Raw genomic sequence first — 25960 nt, 5'->3', positions numbered from 1 at the left:
AAATTTGATTAATTAATTATAAATGGGATAAAAAGAACAAATAAATATAATAATTAATTAATTATCAAATATTAATTTATATTTTTGGTTTTATGAAGAGATCTCACAGAAAAATTAATTTAACATTCACTATTTAAACTTAATATTTGTATTTAAAACATATTCTTAAAAATATATATAGTAGGAATTAGAGATGGATGGTCAGTTATTTATATAGTCCTATTTGAAAAAATTCTAGTAGTTAATGTTCTTAAATTTCAAAAAAATAATGTTTATAAGTAGATTTTTCTGTTTAAGTTCAGTAATTTTAGGAATATTTATAATATCTCTAATATAGCAAGATGCCATACAAAAATTTCATGGTTTGCATGCCACTTATAATGAAATAGATTTATTTATTTATTAAAAAATTTGATTTATATATATATTTTATAATAGAATTATAATTAATTAATAATTTAATTTATTATAATTTCAAAATAAATAATATTTTTACATCAAAATCTTTAAATTGAGCTAAATTTTGTGTAATGGGGTAGACAAAATACAGGAAGGGTTTGCGGGTATTTAATTTCTGTAGTGATTAAAAAGTTTTATTTTAAAATCATAATTTAATTGTTGAAGTTAATTTAACCCCCCTACCCCCTCCTACCACCTTTTAAATTTTGTATAAACGAAAAGATGAATATTAATTTTTTATAAATGATTTGTAAATAAGTTTTTTTAATTAAATTCAAATGTTATTATAATATAAAATTAATTAAATCTTTATTACTTTTAAATAAAAAAATAAAATATTTTTAAACTTTTTATTCCAAAAATTAAATTTATTTTTTTAAGATTTGAATTATTAATTTGATTTAATTAATTTACACATAGATAAATAGAATTAAACTATGATTTAATCATAAATAAAGTATAAAGCTTTGAATATATAAGCAAGTGAGTATTTTTATATTAATTTTTATATATATATATAAATTATTTGTCTTTTTAATTAGTTATGCATTTAAAAGATATTTGAAAGGATTGAAACATTATTTGAGAGGATGAATAGTAGTCTGTCTGTCTGTCTTGTCTATCTCTTAATTTTTTATAAGAAAATTTCAATCCAAGATAATTGTATTTTGACATTTCATTATTTCTTAAAGCTTATTTTCAAGTAAATTATATTTTGAAAATAAGATATTTATTAAATTGCTTTATTGATTTGAGATTTCTTGTTACTCTTTAAATTATTTTTATAGTTACTCAACTTATCTTTTTAAGAATTTGTTCTCAGATTCTTCTTAGTTTTCTTAGTATTCTTATTTTACATGGGTGTTTTAAGGTTGTTCCAATTCTTCTTCCATTTTATGTAAATTAGATCTGTTTTCTCTTAGGGTAGTATTGATTGGCTATATATTAGCTCTTTAAATATCATGCTTGTATTTATAGAAATGGACTAAGTAATACTATTAAAGTTCTTCTTTAAAGCATTAATAATTTTACTATATTGCAACTACTCTTACATAGATATCAGAATCTGGTTTTACGCCTATAAGAAATTTTATTTTTTCATAATTTACAACTTTTCCTCCTCCAATATGAGAATCGTTCCATAGTTTTAAATTTAATTTTTTAATGACACTTTCTAATCCGCCTTTTAATTAAGTTTTTGAATTTTAATTATTTTCTTTTTTGGAGTACAAAAACCCAGTATTTGGTTCAATTTATTTCAAAGGCTCAATAGTTTAGGAATTCAAAACGCTAAGCTAATTTTTGTAGTATAACTCGTATGACTTGTGAAATGCATCTAGATAAAAATTTTCTAAGTTCTTGATTTCAGGGAAGTCGTTTGGGTTAAATTCAATTTTGAATAAAAAGTTGCTCATAGATTTCTAAATTTGTTGTATTTTCTTTTTTTAATTAATATTTTTTTACAATTAATTTGATTATAGTTTTTCGTCTAGATATTAGTTTTTATAGAACCTAAGACCATATATCTATCTAATGTCAATTTTTATTAGTCTACATCAATGCTTTTTTGAGATAAAACACTTTTATACTAAGTTTTTCTATCCTTATTTTTATAATAATTTAAATTAGAAAGCAAAATATGATTAAATATTTACAAAGCAGCACTATACTATGAATTACATTTAAAAAAAAATAAAGCATTTTTAAAATAATCATAGTGATTTCATATTCCATTAACCAAATTATTAATAATAATCCAAAAAAAATAAAACAAATATTTACTGATATTTATTCAAAAATGCCAAAAATTGATAAGCAAATAACTCATAAATCATAAAGAAAACTTTTTGATTAACCCCAAGATAAATAAAAATAAATTTAGAGAAAAAAACATTTTAATTATCCATTATACATCTTTATCTAAATATGAAAATTTTAGTATATTCAATAAATTAGCGGCAATTTTTTTACTTAATCTTAATAATAAATCAAGCGATTGCTTTTTGCTTGCTTTTAATTAAATTTTGAAAAGAATTTGATTGCAAATACAACATATATAGATAGATATCAAAATTTTTCTATTTTTTTGAATTGAGAAAAAGTAATTCATAAGGTTCAAAGATACTAAAAATTCATAAAGATTGATTAACTAAATTTCAATCAAAATTTTATAAATTGGTTGGCTCTATTTTATTTTATTAATTGCTTTCTTGTCAAAAATATATTCTATTATTTTGCTTATTATTGTCATAAAAATAAGTTTTTGTTCTAAATTATGTAATATTGATTAATAATAAATTTTTCGCAAAAACCCAGCTAAATATATGTATTAATTTTTATCTAAAATCTTAGAATTGTAGTTTTACTCAAATAAAGATAGTCAGGATAAGAAATAAGATATTATAAAATGTTGAATTTGACTGATAATTACATTAAATTAGTGTTACTTTGTGTCAAAAAAGTTAAGATAGAAGGATTATAAAGTGTTGAATTTAATTAGTTTTAATCAGAGTTTTTCTGAAACACATAATTTAAAGGTAAATTAATTATTAAAAGAATGAAAAGTATCATCGTATAGTAAAAATCAAAGCTAATAAACTAGAGGAGTATATAGCAAAAAATGCTCTTAATTAAATTTAAAATATAAAATTTGTTTTCACCTTTATAAATATTTTTGTTTGTTTTTTACTTCAATTATAAATAAGAAAGTAGAAGATTAACTTTTTTAATTAAAAAGTATCAAGAAATATAAATAAATATCTATATATATATATATATATTCTAAGCATAAGCTAAAGGCAAATCAATTTCTTTCAAAAAAGATCATTCAAAATTTGAAATTGTGGTTATACTAAATTTATAAAAAATTTTATTCTACAAGTAATATCTAAAATAAAATAGGAAAATTCAAAGAAATTTTCATATATCATTTTATCTCTTTGTAAATTATTAAAAATTTTTTAAAGTTATCAGTCTAATTTATGGCCAAATAATCTGATTGATCTGAATACAGATAAGTCTAAAAATATTGAATTAACAAGTCTTTATGTCCATGAAGATTAAATAGAAAATAATGAATGCTTATAAAACACTTAAATCAATTATAAAATCAATAATATTAAAACTGATTACTTTTAACTACAAGCAAGGTAGCATTTATGTTATAGTATATTGATGCTAAACAAATAAATATATGCTACTAAGTTATGTAATCAAAATATTAAGCAATTAAACTAAAAAAAGATACCTTTTTTTAATTCAATCAATTCATAATTTTTGAATGAAATTTTATATACAGTAGCGCGATTTCAATTTTTGTTTAAGGTCAGATATTTAAAATATCTCAAAACTAAACTAATCTATTAAGTTCTCTTTTTAAGCTAAATAATTGGTAAAATAGTGTAAAAAAGAGTATCCTGAATAAGAAATATATTTCTGAATTATAAATATCCAAGTTAAGTATACAGTAAACAAATTTTTTATTTCTTTTCCTAAACTTAGTAATTTGATTCAGTAGGTCATACAATCGTATTTATTTATTGTAATCATTACATTTTTTACAAGTGTATTCTTTTTCTAATATACTTTCTATCTGAAGAAAAAGTAACTGAGTAAATAGGTTGAGATGACCTTCAATTATAAATTTTTAACTTGTAAACAAATAAAATAGTACATTAGACCATTTATTATATTAAGATTACTTTTTTAGACAATAGTATAAAGATATATTTTTAATAAGTAGCTCTTTATTTATAATTAGCTTTTAAAAAACAAAAGCTAATCAAATTAAACTAAAAAAAGAAATTTATTCAATTTTTGCTGAGGATTCTTTTAAAAAGATAAATTAAAAAAAAATTAAAATTTAATTTGATTAAAAATATTTTTATAATTGAATTGATAACAAAATTAAACAAATTTATCAGAAGTGAATTTTTACATTTTGAAATTGAATGAATAAAATATTTTTAAATAATAAAAAGTAAAAATAGGTGAAGCATTTTTATTTATTTATTTTTAACATAATGTCTCTCTCTTTTTAATACAAAAAATTACTTCAATTAATAAAAATTTTCTTAGTTATTTATTAAAAGGAGTGTTTTGCTAAAAAAATTAAATAAATAAAGGGAAAAAAAAATTATGAGGTAAAATTATGGAATCTAACTTAAAATAGTATAGGAAATATTTGATGCCTTAATTTTGTTCAATAAAATTTTTTATCCAAATTATTAATATTTGAAAAAGTATCTTGACATTTTAATAATTAATTAATTATTTAAACAAATTTATTAAAGTTTCTCCAAAATCAAGAATGGTATAAAAGAATGGCTACTTTAGCAATCTTGAGAAAGTATTGATTATATTATTAATTATAAATTATTAATTCTTATTATTTTATTAAAAGTTGGTTAGTTCTACTAATTCATTTCTAAAAGATATTTATATTAACTTTTGGTAAAAATTATAATTAAAAAGAAGATTTATTTTTATCTTTTTCTTATTTTCAAAATTAACATAAGAAAACAAAAAATATAATTTATTACTAATATTTTATTTGATCAATTAATTTTTATTTATTTGATTTTATCTTATTTGTTAGTAAGTTTGTTAAATTTATTAAAAGTAATAAAAATATTCATGACAAAAGTTCTTTAATCATAGGTTCTTTTTTAGAAAATTGTACAAATCTTTTAATTTTGAAAATTGATTTAAGGTAAAATTTAATTTTTATTTGAATATTCAATAGAAATGCACAAACTTTAATCTAAATAAACAAACAAACAAATAAACAAACAAAAAGATTTGTTTATTTTTTATTTCATTTTTTTCTTGATGTAATTCAATTTATTTTTGTTCTATTTTTTTTAACAACAAAATTTAATTTAAATTAAATATTTTTAAAGTTGTAATAAAATTGGTGTTTAGGGTGCTTTAGAAATAACTAAGTCTCTGATAAAATGTAAGAATCTAAAAAAATTAGACTTAAATCTTAGGTAAAATCCTTAATTAGTTTTTGATTGTGTTTATAGTAATTGTAGTAAAAATAAAAATTTAAATAAATTTAATAAAAAATCAAAGCTGCAACCAAATTAGTTCTTTGTAAGGCTTAGGTTCTTCTCTAGCTTAATGCTATAATCTTTCAAATTTAACTCTTGGTTTTAAGTAAATTTTGAACATTTTTCTTTTACTGAGATTGATTTAAATCAAAACGAATTAATAACAAAAAATAACATTTTTACAGAGTTTTTATATTAATTTCTTTCTTTTTAACTAAAGATCAAATAAAATTGACGATGAGGGTACTTAAATCTTAGGCTTTTCTTTGGCAAAGCACATTAATATTTTAAATTCTGAAATCTCCCTCTAGTATAAAATTTAAATTTGCTTATGATTGATTACCTTATAGATTTTAAAAGCATCCAAGATTTTAACTTTATTTATATTTTATTTCATTTTAAAATTTAAGATTATACTTATTTTTTTTATAGCTTATTTGATTTTTTTATAAATTCTTTTATTCATTATATATAAATTATTTTCTTATTTTTAAAGAGAAAGTAAATAAACTAATTAAGATAGTTCTTAAGAATAACTAGCTAGTACTAATATCTAAAAACTTAGTCTCGATCTCAGGTAAAATCATTATTTAAATTTGATTTTAAAAGAAGCTTTTAAACAAAATCTAATTTGATAATTCCATTTTGATTGACTAAATACTTTTTGCATAAATTTGATCACATTTAAATTAAATATTTTATAAGAGCGTGCACAGTGCGTAATTGATACGGAATATATTAAAATCATAATAATTACAGATTTTTTCTATAATTTTATTTTTGAATAAAAAGTATGAAATTTCGATAAATACTAATTACTTTCATACATATATCTAATCAGTGGAATTTTAAAACCAGGAACAGCTATATTCAAAAAAAAATTCGAGTTTCTTTATTATTTATCATTTTTATAATGTTTCTATTCAAAAAATATCGTGAATAAAAAAGTTACTAAAATTCATTTTGTATTAAAAAACTTTTAAATCTAAAGTAAATTCCTTTAAAAGTTTATTTTATTATGAGTTTCATATTAAAAGAGTATATTTTCATTTAAAAAAATCATGAATTAATGAGTTGCGCACTGTTTACATTTGGTTAATTTGAGGAATTTGAGCATAAGAGAATTCATTTAATTTAAATAAAAAAACTAGCAAATTTTCTTTTAATTTAGTTTGTTTCTATTTGCTTTGCTCATTTTATTAATTTTATTTTAATTTATAAATGACCATTTCTATTATAAAATTTAACTAATTTTTTAATTATTTTAAGTACATTTTATCTTAAATATTTTAAAAGTAACAATAAAATTGGTGCTAAGGGTGTTTAAGGCTTATGTGATTATTTTACAAACTGCAAAAATCTTTCAAGTTTCACACTCAAATTATAGTAAAATCTTTAAAATAAATAAATTTTAGATAAATCATAATAAATTAATTCATTTTAATTTATTTTCTATTTTTATTTCATAATTTTTAATTCAATTTATTTTAAATAATGAAAGAATTAACATATTTTTAAATTTTATTCATTTAAAAACAATATCAAACTGTTTAAAAGCGCTAATAAAATTAATCCAGAAGGTGCATCAATCTTAGGATCTTCTTTTGCTAAATGTAGCAATCTCGAAATTTTAGAGTTGGATTTAGGGTAAAAACTTATTATTTATTGTTGATGTTTGCCATTTTAAATTGATTTAAAAAAATTTTAATTTATAAAATGTATTATTTTAAATTTTTAATTTGTAAATAGTGGTAATAAAATAGGTGATGAGGGCGCTTAATCCATTTGTTTTAATTTAGTAAAGTGCAATAATCTCTCAAATTTGATACTTAATTTTTTGTAAAATTAGTTTATTTTTATTTTTTAAATAATTGAATCAAAATTGATAATTAAAAAAATTAATAACTTTATTTATTTTTTACTTAAAATTTATCTTTTTTAACTGATTTTTATTTTATTAATTTATTTTTTGAATCTTTCTTTCATTCATTCATTATTTTTCAGAAAATTTTCTAATTATTAAAATTAAAAATGATAAAATTTTATTCTAAATAATTAAAAAGCTCTAATAATATAAATGCTGTTGGTGCAAAAGGTTTAGGTTCTTCATTATCAAACTGTATTAATCTCAATAGTTTGAATATTAGAATTGAGTAAAAGTTTTTATTTATTTTTAATTGAGTTAATTAATTTACTTTTAATCATATTTCACAATTTCGTTATTTTAATTAAATTTTATCTAATTATTTATTTGTTTTTTTAATAAAAAACCTTTATTCAAACTCAGTTAGTTTCATTTCTTTTTTTAGTTATTTAGTTTAACGTAAATATTTAAAAATAATTTTTTTATTTTAAATTTAACAAAAGTCGTAATTTATTTGGGTCTTAGGGTGCATTAAATTTATTTTCTGATTTATCAAACTGCTCTAATCTATCAAATTTTTATCTTGAACTCAAGTATAAATTAATTTGTTGATTTTTATTTTCTATTATTTATATTAAATATTTGTTTGTGTAAAATTTTACATAAAACTTTTCTAACAGTTATAAATTTTTTTTGAAAAATATAAAAGCTAGAATTAAATTGGAGATGAAGGTATAGCTAATTTAGGTTCTTGTTTAGCAAAATGCTCTAATATCTAAAATTTAGTACTCAAGATCTTGTAAACATCGTTTATTTAATTATGTTTAAAAAGTTTTTTAATGATTTTAATGAAATAGATCAAGAAGTTTTTAAATTTAATTTATTGAATTTAATTAGTTTTCTTTCTAATTTTTTATTTTTTTAAGATTTAAAATATAAATTTATGCTTACTCAATTTTAATAAATTTTTTATTTTGTAATTGCAAAATATTTTATTGAATGAATTTTTAAAAATTTTGAAGTTATAATCAAATTGGTTCTTAAGGTATGTCAAGTTTAGGTTCTTCTTTATCTAAAATTACTAATCTCTCAAATTTGAGACTCGATATCAGGTAAATTTTGTTGCTTTTAAAATAGAATTCTCAGAATATAAAAAATCAATCTTAAAAAATCAGTTAATGAGCTTCACTAAATTTAATTCAATTTTTACTTATTTACATAAATAATAATTTTTTCCTTTATTTAATTAATTTTTCTTCACTTAACTTCAAAAATTTAATTAACTTCAATTCAAATTCTTCTTTTTTCTTTAATTCAAAACTTTATATTTTTAATACTTTCAAAGTGGCAACTAAATTGGTGAAGATGGTGCGTAAGGCTTCTCTTAATCATTTTAAAATTTCATGAATCTCTCTAATTTAAACCTTACCTTCAAGTAAAACTTCTTTTTTTTTCACTTTTATTAAGAAATTTAAATTTAAAAATAAATTGAAAAATAAAATAAACAAGAATTTAAAAATAATTTTATTGTTTAATTTTATTTAGTGTTTTTTTAATTTTAACAAAATAATTAATTTTCCTTTTAGATATAAATAAAAATCATACATATTTAAACTCTCAGCCAACTCTTGTTTTGTTGATTTTCTTTTTTTCTGTTCAAAAATGATAAATATTTTTATTTTAAATAAATTAAAAGTGATAACTCTATCAATGACAAAGGTGCATAAAGCTTATTTTCCTCTTTAAAAAACTGCACTTATCTCTAAAAACTAACTCTCACTCTTTGGTATATAGAATTATGATATTTATTTTTCTTTATTTTTTGAAAAATAATTTAAAAATATTAATAACAAACTTAATTAATTTTTTATTTTATTAGAAAATGTTTATATTTATTTATTTATAAAAAGTTTTTTCTAATATTATTTTTGCAAGTTAAAATTAATTTTGATTTAATTAATCTATCTATTTCAATAAATATTTTTTTATTTCCAATATACTTAAAGTAGAAATAGTTTTGGTGATTAAGGAATTTAAGTCTTAGGTTTTTCTTTAATGAATTGCAAGAATCTTCTTTACTTAAATCTTAATTTTTGGTAAAAAAATAGAATTTATTTAAATTTAGTTAGATTTTTCATAGATATTTTTAGGCTTTTTCATAGAAGAAAGAATTAAATATTTTTATATTTTAAATAATTAAAAAAGCGACAATTTAATTAGTGGATAAGGTGTATTATCCTTAGGTTCTTCATTAAGGAAATGTATTTTTATCTAAAAATTATATATTGACTTTAGGTAAAAAAATTAAATTAATTTGTTTTATTTTTGTCATTAATTAAAATAAATAATTTGAATTTACTAAAATAATTAAATTAATTTCTTTCAGTAGTTTATTTTAATTTAGATTTTTTTGTATTGAGTTTTTTAGATTTTAATCTAATTAAATACTAATTATTTATTTTAAATTAAAAGATCAAATAGAATTAAAAAGGCTTTAAAAAAGGCTTTTTAAAATTAATGCCTTAAGTTAATGAGACTAATAATTAAATCTATAAATTTGTGATAGAGATCACTATTATTTTATTTTTTTGACGACATATGAAATCTTCACTAAAAGAAAATTACCTTGCAATATATAAATATTATGAGCATTTATTTTTAAATTTATGTTCTAATTTAGTATTTTATATGTCAATTTTTTAGTAGTTGACCCTAAAATCTATAATGGGGTATGAAAATTTGAAATATATGGTATTTGTGCTTGGAATAAGAAGTATTAATTTAAGCTTTGCTTTTTCCAGTACATTAGGCATTTCTATTTAATTAATATTAACAGACTAATATTTGGAGATAAACATTTTAATAAATGAATTAAAACTTTTTATATTGTTTCTTTCATATTTGGTATAAAATGACAATAATTTAGCTTTTATTTTTCGTTTTTCTTAAAATCTCACTATACTTGTTAATTTTGGCCTTAATAAATAATCACTTAACTGTATATAAGAATTGATAGAGTAAATTTATTTATTTAAATTATTTTTGGCCAAATAAATCAGAGTAGATTTTAGAAGAGCTCATAAGTAATTAGAAAATACAATAAAATGCCTACTCTAAGTTATTTGTCTCTAATTTTAAGTATTAATCCAGTGTCATCATATGCAAGGCTAATTTAATCGTGCTTCTTAGATATTTAGTCAGAATCAATATATTCACACATCTTTTCGATGCGAGTTTTCAATTTTTTGTCAATGTCTTATGTATTTATGCTAAAATATCCTTCCTTTGTAATGTATCAAATTTAGAATCTATCATTTATAAAAAATTTATTACATCAAACTCAAAGTTTTTTAAATTAATTATTAATTGGTTGAAAATTTGTTTTTTAAAACACTAAATTTTTTGTAGAAACTTTAAAACATTATTTTTTATTGATTGATATCTATCTACTCTGAGAATAAGTTAGTTATCATGGTCAATTTTCTACCTGTATGTGGTTTTTTTTATATCACATTTATTAACGCATCTATGGATTAGTGTCATATTAATATCAGCTTCTGAAGCTACTTTCTCTATGTCATAAGCTTTTGCTAAGTAAACAAAGCATATTAAAAAGTGAATAGATTTTATCTAAAATATTTACTTTATAAGATATAAAATATCATTTAAAAAAATGTTTAATTAATTTATTAAGTTAAGCACAATTATGAATAATTTATTTAAGGCTTAATGATATTCATTAAATCAATATTTATTAAAATAAATAAAAATGGCTCAGAATATTAACATATTTATATAAAATTTTTAAATCGTTACCAAAATAAGAAATACACAAATTTAAGCTTAAAAAATATCATTGTTCTATTTGAATAACTAACTAGAAAGTTGAAGGATAAATATTTTATAGTAAATTAAAAATGTGATATTTTTATCATTTAAAAATATCTTTTTAAATCATTTTCAATAAAAGAAATTTTGAAATGGATACAAAAGGCTGAATAAATCATGAATTTGTAGCTAAAAGTTTAGTTTAAACACAATTTCAAAATGAGATCAAAAGAGAAAACTTTTTATAGATGATTTTGTATTTAAGAAATCAATAAATGTTTTTATCATTAAAAAAGATACTCAAAATAATATATACAATTAATTTGTTTTTTAAAGGAATTTTTTAATTAAATCTCTTCAATTCAGTGAAGAAAATATTTAACTAAAAAAAGACTTCTATTAATGTGAGTATTTGAATAATAATTGATTAAGAATAATTTTAAAAGGAATAATATTAATAAAATCTTTTTAAATTTATTTAAACTATTAAATCATAAAAATTCATATATCTCTAAAATCATTCAATATCATTAACATATGTTATAATTTTATTTTAAAGAAATACAATTATTTGCTGAATAATAATCAGATAATTTAATTGAGATGATTAGCTAAAAAATACGACTTACAAGCATACATTAATTTTGGTATAAAAGGAAAATACTTACATATTAATTAAAGGTAGAAATACCAAAATTTTTGATATTTTGTTACCACAAAGCTTTAGAAAAAGATATTCGCTATCTTTTTTAAAATTTATTGTTTTAAAAATTTCTAAACTATATTATTTAACAAAATAATTCATGTTTATTCGCTAACTTTTTACAAAATTGTCATAATAATATTTTAATGCTACTGCTATAAAAATAGCAAAAGAAATTTATGCTATAAAAAAATAGTACAAATAAATTATTTAAAATTTCTTTAAATAAATTGTTTTATTAAATAGAGCAATAATTTTGTATTTGTAAAATATTGCTTATATAAAAAGAGTACTTTGCTCACTACTTTGTTATTAAAATAATTACCTAGCTAATAGAAATTAATTTAGTATTTGATAAATGAGTCAATTTTTTTGATTTCAATTAGGTAAAAAAGCAAATTATCATGAAGAAAAAGGGGAAAGGAAAATGGATATTCATTCTAAATTTAGAAAATTAATATATGTTTGATTGCTTATTATAATTACCACAAATTTAATTCTAAATTTTGTTTTAATTATTTGTATACAATTGAATATACATTATATCATTATTTAATCAATAGTATAATTCTTTTACTTAATATTAAATTTTGCTCTTTTAATTTTTAATTTTCAAATTTGTAGACAATTTAATTTCAAAATATACTTAACTTCTAATTATTATTTATTAAAAGTAGATTATTAGAGCAATCAAAAAGGAATTAATTATTTAGATATATGATAAGTGGATAAATGATATCTATAAAGTTATTCTTTGAAAATAGTTATGTATATTATACATTTATTTTCTAACATTTTTTTTATTAAGAATGATAAAATTAATATTCTTTTGAATCAAAATGAAAAATAAATCTTAAATAAGAACTCCTATCTATTTTTCAATTTCATCATTGAAAACTTAAGAAAAATAAGATTAATAATTTTTTTCCTTTTTGATTGAAATAATAATAGTAATTTGAAAATAAAATCTAGCTAGATTTGCTTATTAATCCCACATGAAAATTAATCAATAAAAACCAATTTGTTTTTTCTTATTAAATTTATTTATTAATTAATCAAATCTAATTATAATCTGTAAGTTTTGCAAAAAAGTATTTACTAACTCAGTCAATATTTTTTGATTTTAGTTGGGTAAATAAGCAAATTATTATGAAAAAAAAGGGGAAAGGAAAAACGATTAATTCTAAATTTTTAAAATTTTTATAATTTTGATTGCTTATTATAATTACCACAAATTTAATTCTAAATTTTGATTAAATTATTTATATGTAATTGAATATATATTACATCACATATTATAATTGTTTCATCAATAGTATAATCTTTTTTGGTCTCTTAATTTTTTAGTATTCAAATATGTTGATTAGAAAGTCTTTATTTATATATTAAATATGTCCAAAAAAATATATTTTAAGAATTAAATTGATTTAGCTCTCAGTTTTTATATGCTATATAATTAAAATATCATTTTCATTTTAATATTTAAAAGAAAAAAGTGAAAATAAATTGAAAATATTTTTTACGAAACTAAAACATCTGTTAATTAATAGGTAAATTGGTATTCAAATTAATAGATTTTTATAAACAATTCTTATAGTCTTTAAAGAAAAGTTTACTATTATCTTTTTTTAGAAATAATTTATAATTTGAAAAAAATATCTTATTTCATATTGCAAAATTTATCAAAATAATAAGAAATGCAAGGAACATACTAAGCACCTCCTCCTCCATATACTACTCAGCCATACACTCAGTAATATACTTAGTAATATCCCTAGTAATATCCCTAGGCAATGCAGTAAACAGTAATTCATCAAGTTGTTTACAACCCTTAGTAACCTCCTCCTCCTAATATGCAATACGTTTATGCTTAGCCCTCTCTTGTTTCAGTCCCTTCTAACTAACCTATGTTGATGAATCAAATTTCCTTACCTACTGACCCAAACAACATATAATTAATCCATATGTAAAGTAATTTGATAGACTTAAATGAACAGAAGAGAAAACAATAAGAAGAAAAGGAAGAAAAAGAAGATATAGAACTTCTAATTAAATGTTAACTTCTTCATTCAAGTTTTTAAACTTCTAAAACCTACTTATTTTTCATGGGTTTGAAGGTTTTTATGCAATTTATGTTTCTCTTATACATAATAGTAAGTCTGATATTTTACCTTTTAAGACCTAAATATGAGCTTCAAAAAATAGGCAACAAAAATTACTTTAGAGCAACCTCTTCTCCAGTTTCTAAGTCTAATTTTGAATGCACGCCAGCTCAGGATCCTGATGTTTTAAAAGTTATTAACTACGCAGATACCTGGGTCGTTATTTGTGCAGCATTAATAATAGCATATAAAATATTTTACATCTACATGTCTACTAAATACTTTAAGTCAATTTTTAAGTAAAAGTATATTATTAATACACAAAAATTTGATGTGTCTTATGTGGATTACATTAATCTATTTTTTGATTATACTTTTGTCATTTCTCTTTCTCCTCTGACGGCTGTTGTATATGAAGATTGTGCAAATTTGAGATATGGGATCTATATATTCGGTGCTGCTCCAATTTATGCAGCAGGAGTTGTCTTTTCTCTCTTTAACTTTATATGCCTAACTATTATGATCGAAGCATGCAAAGCTAAATCCTTTGATAAGTTAATGGCATATCCATTTCTTATACTCGTAACTCTCCCTGCTATTGTAATAATAATATTTCTAGCTTGCGGTGTGGAAATCTTAAAATAAAAGGTCACTTATTACAAAGAAACAACAACCTACAGTGATGGATCCTAAACAGTAGAACATAAAGATGATGATGCAAGATGGATAATCATATTCCCTATTCTATGCATAGTAGCTGTTTTAGTATTCTTCTGTGTAATGATTATTATTTCTTTTGCTCTATTACTCGTCTACTGCCACCCAGCTATGATAATTTACTATGTCCTTACTATCTTATTGTCAATCGGTTTCTTAATAGTAAACAGGAGGGGTACTGACTACAGATTACAGCTTTTTTGCTTGCTTATAATTGATTACTTTAGATAGACTAAACCTAAATTACTCCAAATGGCCTACAATTATGAATTTAATGAGTAAAACGTTAAAAATCATGGCATTTTCTAGTAGTTACAATAGTAATCAAGAATATTTTTTAATTCACCTAGTTTAGTCTTCTATAAATACAATATAAGATAAACGTGCAAGCTTTACAACTAATACAAAGAAATCTATGCAGATCTATTAGAGGAATTCAGCAAAGACCCTATTGATAAAAAAGAGGAACCTAAATTAGAACATGCAAAAGGTGAATAAGATTAAATTAAAGGAACTATAAATGGAAATGAAGGAGTTTAAACAAATCATCTTGATCTCGAAAAGGGTCAAACTGGAAACATCTAGCTTGAAACTAACCAACCTTTTAATAATGAAAATTAAATATAAGAAAATGGTCAAACTGTAAATGTATAAGTAGAAGATCTCCAACCTGTTGTTGGCGCAAATTAAATTGAAGATGCTGAAAATAACGAAAAGCAATCAGAAAATCTAAATTTAAGCCAATTATCTGTAAATAAAAATAAGCATGAGCATGAACCCAACAACCGTAGAGCTAGAAGTGCATTTGATGATTGAGTATAAAATAAATAAAAATTCATTTATTTATTAATAATCTTTATTGAAAATTTTTACTTATTAATTTCATTTTATATATGCTTATTTGTTTTTTTGTTTGTTTGCTTTTTTATTGATCTTTAAATTAGTTTTATTTATTTCTTTATAATTCAAATAACAATGAAAATCAAATCATTAATTTGTTCATTTCTTTTGAATATTTATTATAACAACTATAATACATAAATTGATATTTAATTCTTAGTTTAATAAAATAAAAATATTTACTCTACTGTGTTTGATCCTGCAGATATAGGATAAATACATTGCAAAATTGCTTTTCTTATTACTTTAATAGAATACTTTTTAAAAATCCATAAATTTATTAGAAAGATAGAAATTTATTCATAATTAATTTAATAGCGAGTATTAGGAATAGACCGATGTCAAAATTTATTCTTAGTTTTAAACCATAATTTTCAATTTATAATTTAAAAAAAATGTTTGGACTAAAATCAAATATAAAAAAAATAATTAAGATTTAGAAAAAAAATTCATTACTAATACCATAAAACCTCGTTAAGGAAAACGAATGGGTTGCGAGGTAAGGGGTAAGAGTCTTAAAACAATTTTTTATTTTTTTGTTTGTTTGTTTGTTTGTTTGTTTGTTCAGGTTCGAAACATATTTCCATAGATACCTTTTTATTATTTTAAATATTCTTTAAATTTTAAAAATAATAATAATAATTCTACTTAACATTTATTTCCTACTCGAAAAAATTATCAGAGAATAGCAATAATTTTGTCAGCAATTTTAGAAATAGAAATTTAATTAATTCTATCTAATGATTATCTAAAATTTCTAATATTTGAATTTAAAATTTTAAAATAATAAATTATTATTAAAAAGATTATCAATAAATAAATAAAAAAATTTTACATAAATTACATGTTTATTTGAAACAAAAATATAGAAATAGATTTATTAAATAAGTTATCTTAATAAATACAATATTCATGAAAATTTGATAAAAAATCAAGATACTTTTATGTTTATCTTTATTGGAGATTAAACATAAATAAAAAGATGTTTTTAAGAATTAGAATGAATAATTTAATGAAACGAAATAAATAATTTATATATCTTTAATAAAAGTATGATAATAAATATATAATATATATATATACTAGAAATTATTTATATATAGTTAATTAAATCTAATTATTAAAATAAATTGTATTGATAATTATTTGTAACTCTAATTCATTCATTCATTATTCTTTTATTTATTCATTCATTCATTCATTAATAAACTCTTTTGTCAAACATTAGACTTTTTTTTATCACAAATTGTCATGCATTAAATATTTTTATTATGTTCTTGTTATTCTTGTTTGAATATTTTTTCATAAAGTTCTGTTTTGTTGTTGTCTATTTCATAGATTATGCTTTGAATGGTATTTTTTTCGAAAATTCTGTTTAATTCATCTTTTTACTAATCACAATCCATATGATCTAATCTCTCAATTTATTCGTAGGTCATTTTGTCTAATTATTTTTCAACTTTTTTACTAAAATCATTTAATTTGTTAAAGAAAATTTAGAATTCCTTTAAAATTTCATCAATTAAGTAAGTGTTTTAAGTCATTATCTTGCTTGTGAGTGGATCTACTACTTATAGCTTAGATTAAGATGGATTTCTAACGCAAGGGAAGAATGGACTTTTTCGAAAATTTAAATTAATATTAATATTTTATAAGAAATAAAAAATTTTTTACTTTCCATTCACAAGAGAAATGCCTGTAGTTTCAGGATTAAAAGTAGTTCCATAGTATTTAAGGAAATTAGTTAAAATTTTAGAATAGTCATCGCTTTAAGAAATATTCTAATTATCTCTGAAGAATGCAATAATCATAATCAAGAGACAGTACGAGCTAATACCACCTTTTATGTATTTTAATAAAAAAATATTAATTTTTGTTTTTAGATAATTTAACTAAATTAATTTTTATTTTAAATGAATCAAAATCATATTTTTTTATTTTATTTATTACCTTTAAAGTTTGTATTTAAGTTTCTTGCGTGAAGGAAACATTTCATTACTATAGTCATTGGTTGTAGGCGAACATAATAACTCATCCATCTAACTACAAAATCTGTGGAAAGGAAGCCCATGTGATTGAGGATTTCAGTGTTAGGACTTTGCATTTAGCATTCAACAGTAATATCTACCTTTAAGTTAATGCCCTTTAAACTTTAGTTTTCTTCAGTGACCAAAAGATTTAAATTTTAAATTTCTATTGGATCGAAAAACAATAATAATTCATCTTAGTTTATGCACTCTTTGAAGTCAACAAAAGGATCTACTTCCTATCATACAAATTAAATCAATTTAATGTGTGCCAAATTAAATAAAGGAATTTACCATCTTAATAATTGGAATGCTGGCTGTGAAGATTCTTTCGATAGATTTTACCCATTTAAATTATTCAAGTATATTAGCTAATTAGTTAAGAATGTATATCAAATCACTTCTAGGGTGGCATTCAAAACCAGTAATTCCAAGATCTATGTCACTAGTAGGAAGAGATAAACCAGTTGCACAAGAACCAAATATTCTTAAATCAACTTAGCTTTCAACTATTTTATTTTAAAATTTAATTTTTTAATTCATAAAATTAGTTTCTTTCAAAAAGTATAAAATGAAATTTATTTGAAAGTCCACTTTGCTTATTAATAATTTTAAAGTTTTAGTGTATTTTGATTCAATGAATAATTACATTTTCACTTAAAAAATAAATATTTAAAAGTGATGCAAATCAAATAAATTTATTTTTGACTAAAATTGATTTATTTAATTGAATAAAATAATTAAAAATATAAGTTAAAAACAATAAATTAATGAAAAATTTACCTTTTTCAAACTACTTCTTTAGCAAATGCTATATTCTGTAGAAAATTAAAAATCTACTTGGCTAATGTCTATAAGACTCTAAATTTATCATTTCAGTAAAGCTTAGAATATCGTTGTTAATTTTTCTTCTGAAAAGTCTCTTGGCGATTTTAGCTTTGGCTTTATTATTAAGAGTTTGATGGACAACAGGAGGATTGTTAGGGTCGTTGGAGTCTTTCCACTGATTTTAAAATGCTCCGTTTTTATTTTTTCTTTATTAGGGATTAGCTACGACATAACTCTCTTGTGTATTGCTTTATCCGTTATTATTTTAGCTACTTTTTTTTCTATTGCTCATTTATTTCTTTTTTAAAGTAGGTTAAGAAGCTTGGTTTTATAAGGTGCTGCTATTTTGTCCTTAAGCTTAGGCTTGATTTTAACTAATTGTAGGTGAAGTTTGTGTTTATGTTGGAGACATTTAATTAGTGGAATCTGGTTAATTACTTTCTTTAGGTTGTTACTATGTTTGACTATTTTATTATTTTTATTATTGTTGTTGTTATTATTGTTAAATTAACTAGCTCTTTTAAACATATTCTTCCCTCACTTAGAATTTATCAGAATTCAAAGTTAGAGGAGATTTTTATTGAAGCTTTTACTTTTTAATAGGAGTTAATTTGGGATGTTTGCTTGATTATTACTAACAAAAGTTAGAATTTTGAATTGAGTTTTCTTGAGAGTTTGCATTATTATAAGAATTGTTTGCATTAGTTATGGCAGAATTAGAGACTAGAGTAGAAGTAATTTTAGTATTTATATTAGATTATTATATAGATTATTAATTTTCTTATTATTGGCTGTCAAATTCAGTTTATTTAATTGATTAAGAGATATCCTTGCTTGTTTGAGATTGCAAGTTTAAGCTTGGTGATATTTATGATGAATTTTGCTGCTATTAAAGCTGAATATATTTGAGTTCTGGACTTTCTTCTTCTTTTGATGTGAGAATATCTATTGTATTTATTGCAATTTACTTTTATAATATTTTTAATGGTTTTTTATGTTGTTATATATGTTTGGAGTGCTAATTAGTTTATTTATTAGTGTTATTTGTTGTAAGGTCAGAAGAAACAATAGCTTCCTCTTTTTATTAGTTATTTGACTTCTAAGTAAATCTACTTTGGGTGCTAGTCGAGTTACTTAATTCTTCTTCATTTATTTATTGCTGGCTTTATTCAGAAACTATGCTGTTTTCTTTTGTTAACTAGACTTATTAATCGTCATTGCTTCTGTTGTTTCTAAGCTAATGATTATTTTATCTACCATCCCCTTGAATTTGCTTATCATTTCTATTATTTCTTCTATTTTGGTTTTTATTATTGCTATTTGTATTATTATTATTATTGCTAGTATTGTTGTTATTATTTTTTCTTCCATTTTATCTGTTAGAATTAGATACACTATTGTAATTATTATTAATATTGCTGTTGTTTGAATTTGATACACTAGAGTTATTCTAATTTTTTCTATTGTTGTTATTATTACTGCTATTATTAATTTATCCTTATTGCTGATTTTTATTATTTTTCTTTCTGCTACTTACTTGAATGAAGTCAGAATCATCTTGAGCGGTTGTAGTATATTAACTATTGTTGTTATGATTCATTGAGTTCTAATGATTAAGAGACATTTAACTAGAAACTTAAATTTAAGAGCTACTCCTACTGCTTACTATGCTTTCTCTTTCCATGCTACTATTGCATATAACATTGTTATTTTGGTTAATAGTGAGAGAATAAGCATCTTTTTCCAGTACAGAATCTTGTTAGTTTTACTGTTACTTTCTGTCTTACAATTTATGATTGCCTTGCCTAAGATTTTTATTTTATTAATTACTTTATTACATATTTTGATTCTTTTTATCATTTTAGTTCTGTTTGCTTTATTATTTGGCATTGCTGTTGTTTTATGAGTTGGTTTTCTTATTGTTAACTTAGTTAATTTAATCGTTAAAGTGCTTGAAGTCATCTTCGTCTGAGAAATGATTTATATTTTTAGTTGTGTGTCGAGATGAAGAATTGCTTTGATGAGAATCACTTTGTTTTCTCTTGGAGCTTGAGGAAATAGTTATTGCACTGCACATTCTATATTGGCAGTCAATAGTTGTGTTATCAGAATGGATTTCACTTCCCTTTTTGGCTCCATCTTAATCTGAGTCAGAGTAATTCTGGTGAGGAAGTTCTTCTGTATCTTCTCCATCAGCATTATTCTTTAACTATTTATCTTCATTTTCTTAGTAAATCTTGCCTTCATCTTTTTCTGCCAAAATATCTTATTTGCTCTTAGATGATTTTTGTTTTAAGTTCTAGCTTGAAGTTATGCTAGTAGTATTATTGTTCTATTAAGATATATTTTAGTTCTTAGATTTCTTTTTCTTTTTAGAACCTGCAGTTGAGCCTGCATTACCATTTATGCTTGCATTTACAATTAAATTGGTGTTGTTAGTATTTCCTGATGACTAATTATCTGTTTCATATTCCTTATTTAAGAGCAGAAGTTCTTAATTTGAATCCATATTTTCGCTTCTTTATGAAAATGTATCAACAATTTAAATGCAGCTAGAAATAAGTCTCTAAGCTATCTATTTAGTCATGTCTATCATTTCGCATTTATTTTATTAGCAGCAAACTTCTAAGTACTCATTTTTCTTTTATTATTGTTGCATCTTCAAGACTAAAGGCATGCTTGAAACAGCTACTTTTTTTTTGCTAATTTGCTATTATCCTAATTTAGTACTACCTTGCTAGCTATCGCATTTTTTGGAATTCTCCAATGAAGAAGATTTTTCTTCATTTTCATTTTAATTATCTTGCTTTTAGCTTTCAGCTTAATTTTTGCTATCAATTTTTTCAGTTTATTTTACCTATTTCTACTATTATTCATTTTAAGTTTATTACAATTATTACTACTACTATTATTATTAAATTAATTTATCTTGTTAATCTTGAAGGATTTCTTGCTAATGCATCAAACTTACTTCTTCTGCAAAAGTGGTTTCTTTAATAGGAGGCTAACTGCTAGAATTAGTCCCATTATTTCCACCAGAATTACCTTTAGATTTAGCTTTAACGCTTTTTTTCTTTTTCTTTGCGCCATTTTAACTGCCTTAATTTTAAGTATTATTTTTTTTCTTTTTCACACTTTTTTCTAACTCATCATTATGGATCAAATACTAAGCAATTTGATCAGAGTACATATCGTTCAGTTTTTCATGCAATTTCTTTAAAATTATAGTAATTACATTAGTAGTGTCGTCTAAGCTAGTGAAACACAACTAATCAATGAACTTTTCAGCCTTTTGGTCATCAAGAAATTACAACAAGTTTTATTGAATTTCTTCATCATTTGGGAGTTTTTGTTTTTGATAAAATTAGTCCTTTGTTTTTTTGTACCACTCTAATTGCTTATCGTTTTTATCTAATCCTTCAATTTGGCTTTAACTAATGAGCGTTTTATGTATTTCTGATCCCTTATTTAAAATCTATTGATAAAAAAAAGCAATAAATACTTCGCAAAATACTTTCGTCAAACAAAATATCTATAAATATTTCTTTAAATTGATTTCTTTAAGGCCTTTTGCAATCAATATATATTTAAACATGCTATTCATATTTAAATTAAACTGATTAAAATTTGCCACAAATAAAATTTAATTTTCCCTTTAATTACCTTTCTTTTTTTTGATGAATTCATACTGCGCCAATATTAAAGAAGGCTTAAATAATGGCTCAAATTTTCTTGGCTTGAATGACTATCTCTTTAATTACAAAAATAATTATGTTAAATTAACCTAAAAATTTTCAATTTCTTTGTATAAATATTTACAAAGAGAAAGAGTTGTATCCCTAATTTGTCATGTTAGTATGATTACTATTATTATTGTTATTATTGCTGCTATTATTTGTGTTTTAAGAGTATGAGTTTGAGTCTTGTTTAGATAAAGAACAATTTCCGTTAGTTACTGCATCTGAACCAGAAGATTCAGCAGTAGAAGAATTTCTACCATTTAATTTTACTGCATTAATATCATTAAATTTATCATCTGATCTGTTGCTTTCTTTGCTTTAGTTATTGCTTTGATTGTTTGCGTTGTTAGAATAAGAAGAGCTGATCAAACCCTAAGGCTATCTTCCTAATTTCTAATGATATCTCTGTTTATCTTCATAGAATCTATTTTATTAGAAAAATATTTTTTCAAGATGGTCGATTTTACTCTATATAATCTATCTGCGTATTAGTTGGTTTGCTTGATTGGTTTAAAATTTGCTGCTGCATTAATCAATAAACAAGAAATTTCTTTAGATATTTCTAGAAATTTTAATTAGAAAAGACAAAGACTTGTTTTTTTTGTTAGTCTATTTTCTATTTGAATATTAACTCTCCCACAATAAAAATTGAAAGAAGTTTTAACTATTCAGATAGACTGGCTGACATAAAGCTCTAGCAAATACGGTGATGAAGCAGAATAAAATTTGATAAATTAAAATTACTTGAATTGAACCATCCTCTCAAATTAACTGACAATCCAGCAAGCAATAGTCTAAAATGTATTTTGATGAAACCAGCTGTATTGGTTGGGGTTAGTCTAAAAAATATTATTGTCTGAAACTATATCGAATACATCTATCAAATGGTCAATATTATCCAAAAATCCCTTATCAAAAACGAGAGAGTCGTATATTTCTTTATCGTCAATAATTCTTAGCACCTTGACAATTTCCTAGTTTTATAAATTTAAACGATAAATTTTCTCCGATCTAATAAGAGTAAACTAACAATCAAATAAAGAATAAATATATTCAAATCAATCATGATGCATTTAAGTCCCAAAAATTATTATTAAAAACATGAATGAATAATGTTTGTATATTAATTATTTAGAAGATGAGTTGCTTGTTCACTGTAAGAAAACAAGAGTCATCTTTTTTAATTAAAGGTATCGAAGATTATTAACAATTAAAGTAAAATTTCTTTGCAAATCTCATAAATCGCCTCATCAATATTTAAACCAATATTTCTTTCTTACTTAATGTTTGCTTTCTCACTAAATGATATCACTAATTTTTTCTATCAAAACTTATCCCTCATTTTATATCAAAAAAATAAAATCTCTTCAGCAATATTTTAAAGCATTTAATTCACTTTTATTTAAATAAATTTTTTTCTATCTCTATCAATCAATCAATCAATCAATACAGACGGGGATATAGTCTTAATCAATCCATAGAGGTTTAGATCATTAAATTTAAGAGTTATAGATAAATAGCTTGTTTGATTTTTTGGTTGATAGGGAAGTTGGAAAGGAGACAGCTTGATAGATAATTTTTTAGTTGATAAGTGAATAAGATAGACAGGCAGTTTTTACATTTGTGATTGTTTATTTTTATTTGCATATATTTAGAGTTGATTTTAATACTTCGTCATATTTCGAATATATTTAATAATCTTGATACCTAGCTTTGTTTATTTGTTTGTTTGTTTTTTTTAAGAAATTGCAGAGATGCATATTAACTCAGTCATTTAGTAGATTAATTAAGAAATACTGAATTGAAGAGATTTTTACCTATTCGGCTTCTCTTCTTGGTGCATTAGAACCTGAATCATGGTCAATACATTTTCTGCAATAAAATTAAGAATCTAGTTCTACTATTTTGTTGGTATTTCTACTGTTTTAGTTTTTAAAGAAAAGAATTGCTTAGAGATAGTGAGTCAATTTATTAATGAAATATAATTTGAAGCAGTTTATAAATAACTTAGAGATCCACGTAGAATATTACTTACCATAAATTATAATTTAAAGTAATTATATATTTTGCTATTAACAAATCTCGGTATGAATGTACGTATGTTTGTTTTGTGTTTAGTGATGTTAATTAATTAATTAAAATTAATCGAATAAAGTTCAATGAAATTAATTAATTTTTGCTACCTGTCTTTTTTTTCTTCCTCAGAATACAGTGCAAAAGCTGAAAATTCTCCTGTCTTTTACTTCCAATACATTTTTGTAATTGTTTGAGCAAACCATTTATCTTTGATCATAAATACTTCAAATCTTTAGTCTATGTTCATGGACTTTAACCTATTGATTTAATGTAAATTATTTTAAAAAAACGATCTAATTAAATTGGTAAGCAAATAAATTTTAGAATAGAAGTAAGAGATTGATTTGATAAATAGATAGATAGATAAGTTAAAGAGAAATTTTTAGAAAAATCATGAAAAAAAGTGATAGATTAAATTATATATAAGCAAAAAAGCGTATCTTTATTTAAAATTTATAAAGATATAAATATATATGGAAAGATCTATATTATATTTAAAGAAATATATTCTTATTTATATCTTTTTGAAGTTTCGCAATATATATTTCCTACTTATTTATTTAATTACTACTTTTTAACAATCTATCAAATTGTATATCTCTATCTTTCAAGTTATCATTCAATCAATCAATCAAGCAATCAAACAAACAAACAAACAAAATAGCAAATCAATTAAAAATCTGCTTGTAAATTAACAAATAAATTAATAAACATACCACTGTACTATCAATTGCTTTTACTAATCTGATTCTTTATTTTCTTATCTATCTAATCCCAATTAATTTTATGAGTAAACGCTTGAAGATCCTGACGAGCTTTAAAGCTAACCCTGACTGCTGCTACCGCCTTGCAGTGCAGCAGTTTCTTTCTACTTGCGCTATTGTTATTTTCCAAGACCGACTTGACATTAAGGCGATGAAGCAGCCCTAAATAATTTATAAATATTCAAAATAAGCTAAATTACTAAGGTATTATTTTTCTAAAATGAAAGTTCTTTCGTCCTCTGCTTGCTCTGATGTAAGAAAATACAACAGATAGAGGAGCATTTTGCTTTTTAAGTGTTAAATTTACTAATGCGAGAATGCAGTGTTATAGCCATATTTAGGCAAATAACTATAGAGCTAGTAGTAATTCTAATAGTAGGGATAGTCAGGATAATACATACTATCTTTCTTATTGCTACCCTTTTAGAATGATTTTTTTATAAAATATTTTTGCTTTTCCTAGTTTTATTTATAAGCTTTGCTCTCTCTTTGTTATCAAATTTTGAATGCCAGATTACTTATTGCTTTAATTGTTTTTTTTTTCTTTCTTAATTTGTTTGTATATTTTTATCTTTTGTTTGTTTCTTTTAACTTTTAAAGATAACAAGCAAACTTCAATGCGATTTGCTTGTTAATTTCCAAGTAAATACATAAGCTAAGTTGGCAAGTAAATTCTATTCATTTTTAATTCCCATCAAAAAAAACACAATAAAACAAAAAAAAGAAAACTCAGTTCGTTCGTTCAATCAATCAATCAATCAATCGTTCATTTATTTATTTATTTATTCATTCATTTTTCGTTCGGTGAAAGTAATATTAATAATATTTATCTTGTTAATACTTATAATATAAGATTACTTATAAAGATTTGAATGAATAAAAAGATCAATAAATTAAT

At 21.8% G+C, this 25960-nt stretch overlaps 5 protein-coding genes across 5 annotated transcripts in view; 2 read left to right on the top strand and 3 right to left on the bottom strand. All coding sequences in view use genetic code 6, as the record gives it.

Moving 5' to 3' along the window:
* The window catches only part of TTHERM_001251300 (transmembrane protein, putative), a gene marked incomplete at both ends in the record, with an annotated part of 420 nt that extends 259 nt beyond the window's left edge, over nt 1–161 (bottom strand). Inside the window, one exon of the mRNA XM_012797742.1 lies at nt 1–161. This exon is cut by the window's left edge and continues 259 nt beyond it. Within this exon, the coding sequence (XP_012653196.1) occupies nt 1–161 (161 nt within the window).
* A 945-nt stretch (nt 162–1106) lies between these two features.
* On the bottom strand, nt 1107–1874 carry TTHERM_01251290 (hypothetical protein; the record flags this gene model as incomplete). The annotated part of the gene is made up of 1 exon (XM_001016499.3): nt 1107–1874. One exon carries the CDS (start codon nt 1872–1874, stop codon nt 1107–1109), a length of 768 nt encoding a protein of 255 aa, XP_001016499.3.
* A 2871-nt stretch (nt 1875–4745) lies between these two features.
* Nucleotides 4746–10065, top strand: TTHERM_01251280 (hypothetical protein). The gene is made up of 19 exons (XM_001016498.2): nt 4746–4807; nt 4862–4911; nt 5081–5170; nt 5361–5450; nt 5536–5619; nt 5734–5823; nt 6010–6090; nt 6810–6899; nt 7071–7160; nt 7263–7352; nt 7577–7666; nt 7881–7970; nt 8087–8176; nt 8400–8489; nt 8723–8812; nt 9074–9163; nt 9384–9473; nt 9583–9672; nt 9850–10065. The coding sequence occupies exons 1-19, from the start codon at nt 4769–4771 to the stop codon at nt 9938–9940; spliced, it is 1605 nt and encodes a 534-aa protein (XP_001016498.2). The 5' UTR covers nt 4746–4768; the 3' UTR covers nt 9941–10065.
* A 3540-nt stretch (nt 10066–13605) lies between these two features.
* On the top strand, nt 13606–15543 carry TTHERM_01251270 (transmembrane protein, putative; the record flags this gene model as incomplete). Its single annotated transcript, XM_001016497.1, has 1 exon — nt 13606–15543. The coding sequence occupies one exon, from the start codon at nt 13606–13608 to the stop codon at nt 15541–15543; it is 1938 nt and encodes a 645-aa protein (XP_001016497.1).
* A 1301-nt stretch (nt 15544–16844) lies between these two features.
* On the bottom strand, nt 16845–25461 carry TTHERM_01251260 (nucleotidyltransferase domain protein; the record flags this gene model as incomplete). The annotated part of the gene is made up of 12 exons (XM_001016496.2): nt 16845–17244; nt 17302–17467; nt 17578–17893; nt 17949–18163; nt 18438–21957; nt 22146–22233; nt 22302–22646; nt 22967–23196; nt 24040–24142; nt 24406–24555; nt 25015–25224; nt 25370–25461. The coding sequence occupies 12 exons, from the start codon at nt 25459–25461 to the stop codon at nt 16845–16847; spliced, it is 5835 nt and encodes a 1944-aa protein (XP_001016496.2).
* Between the last annotated feature and the right edge of the window lie 499 nt (nt 25462–25960).

The sequence above is a fragment of the Tetrahymena thermophila genome (assembly GCF_000189635.1).
Source record: "Tetrahymena thermophila SB210 genomic scaffold scf_8254639, whole genome shotgun sequence".
Lineage (NCBI taxonomy): Eukaryota > Ciliophora > Oligohymenophorea > Hymenostomatida > Tetrahymenidae > Tetrahymena > Tetrahymena thermophila.
This window is presented reverse-complemented; position numbering and strand designations above follow the sequence as displayed.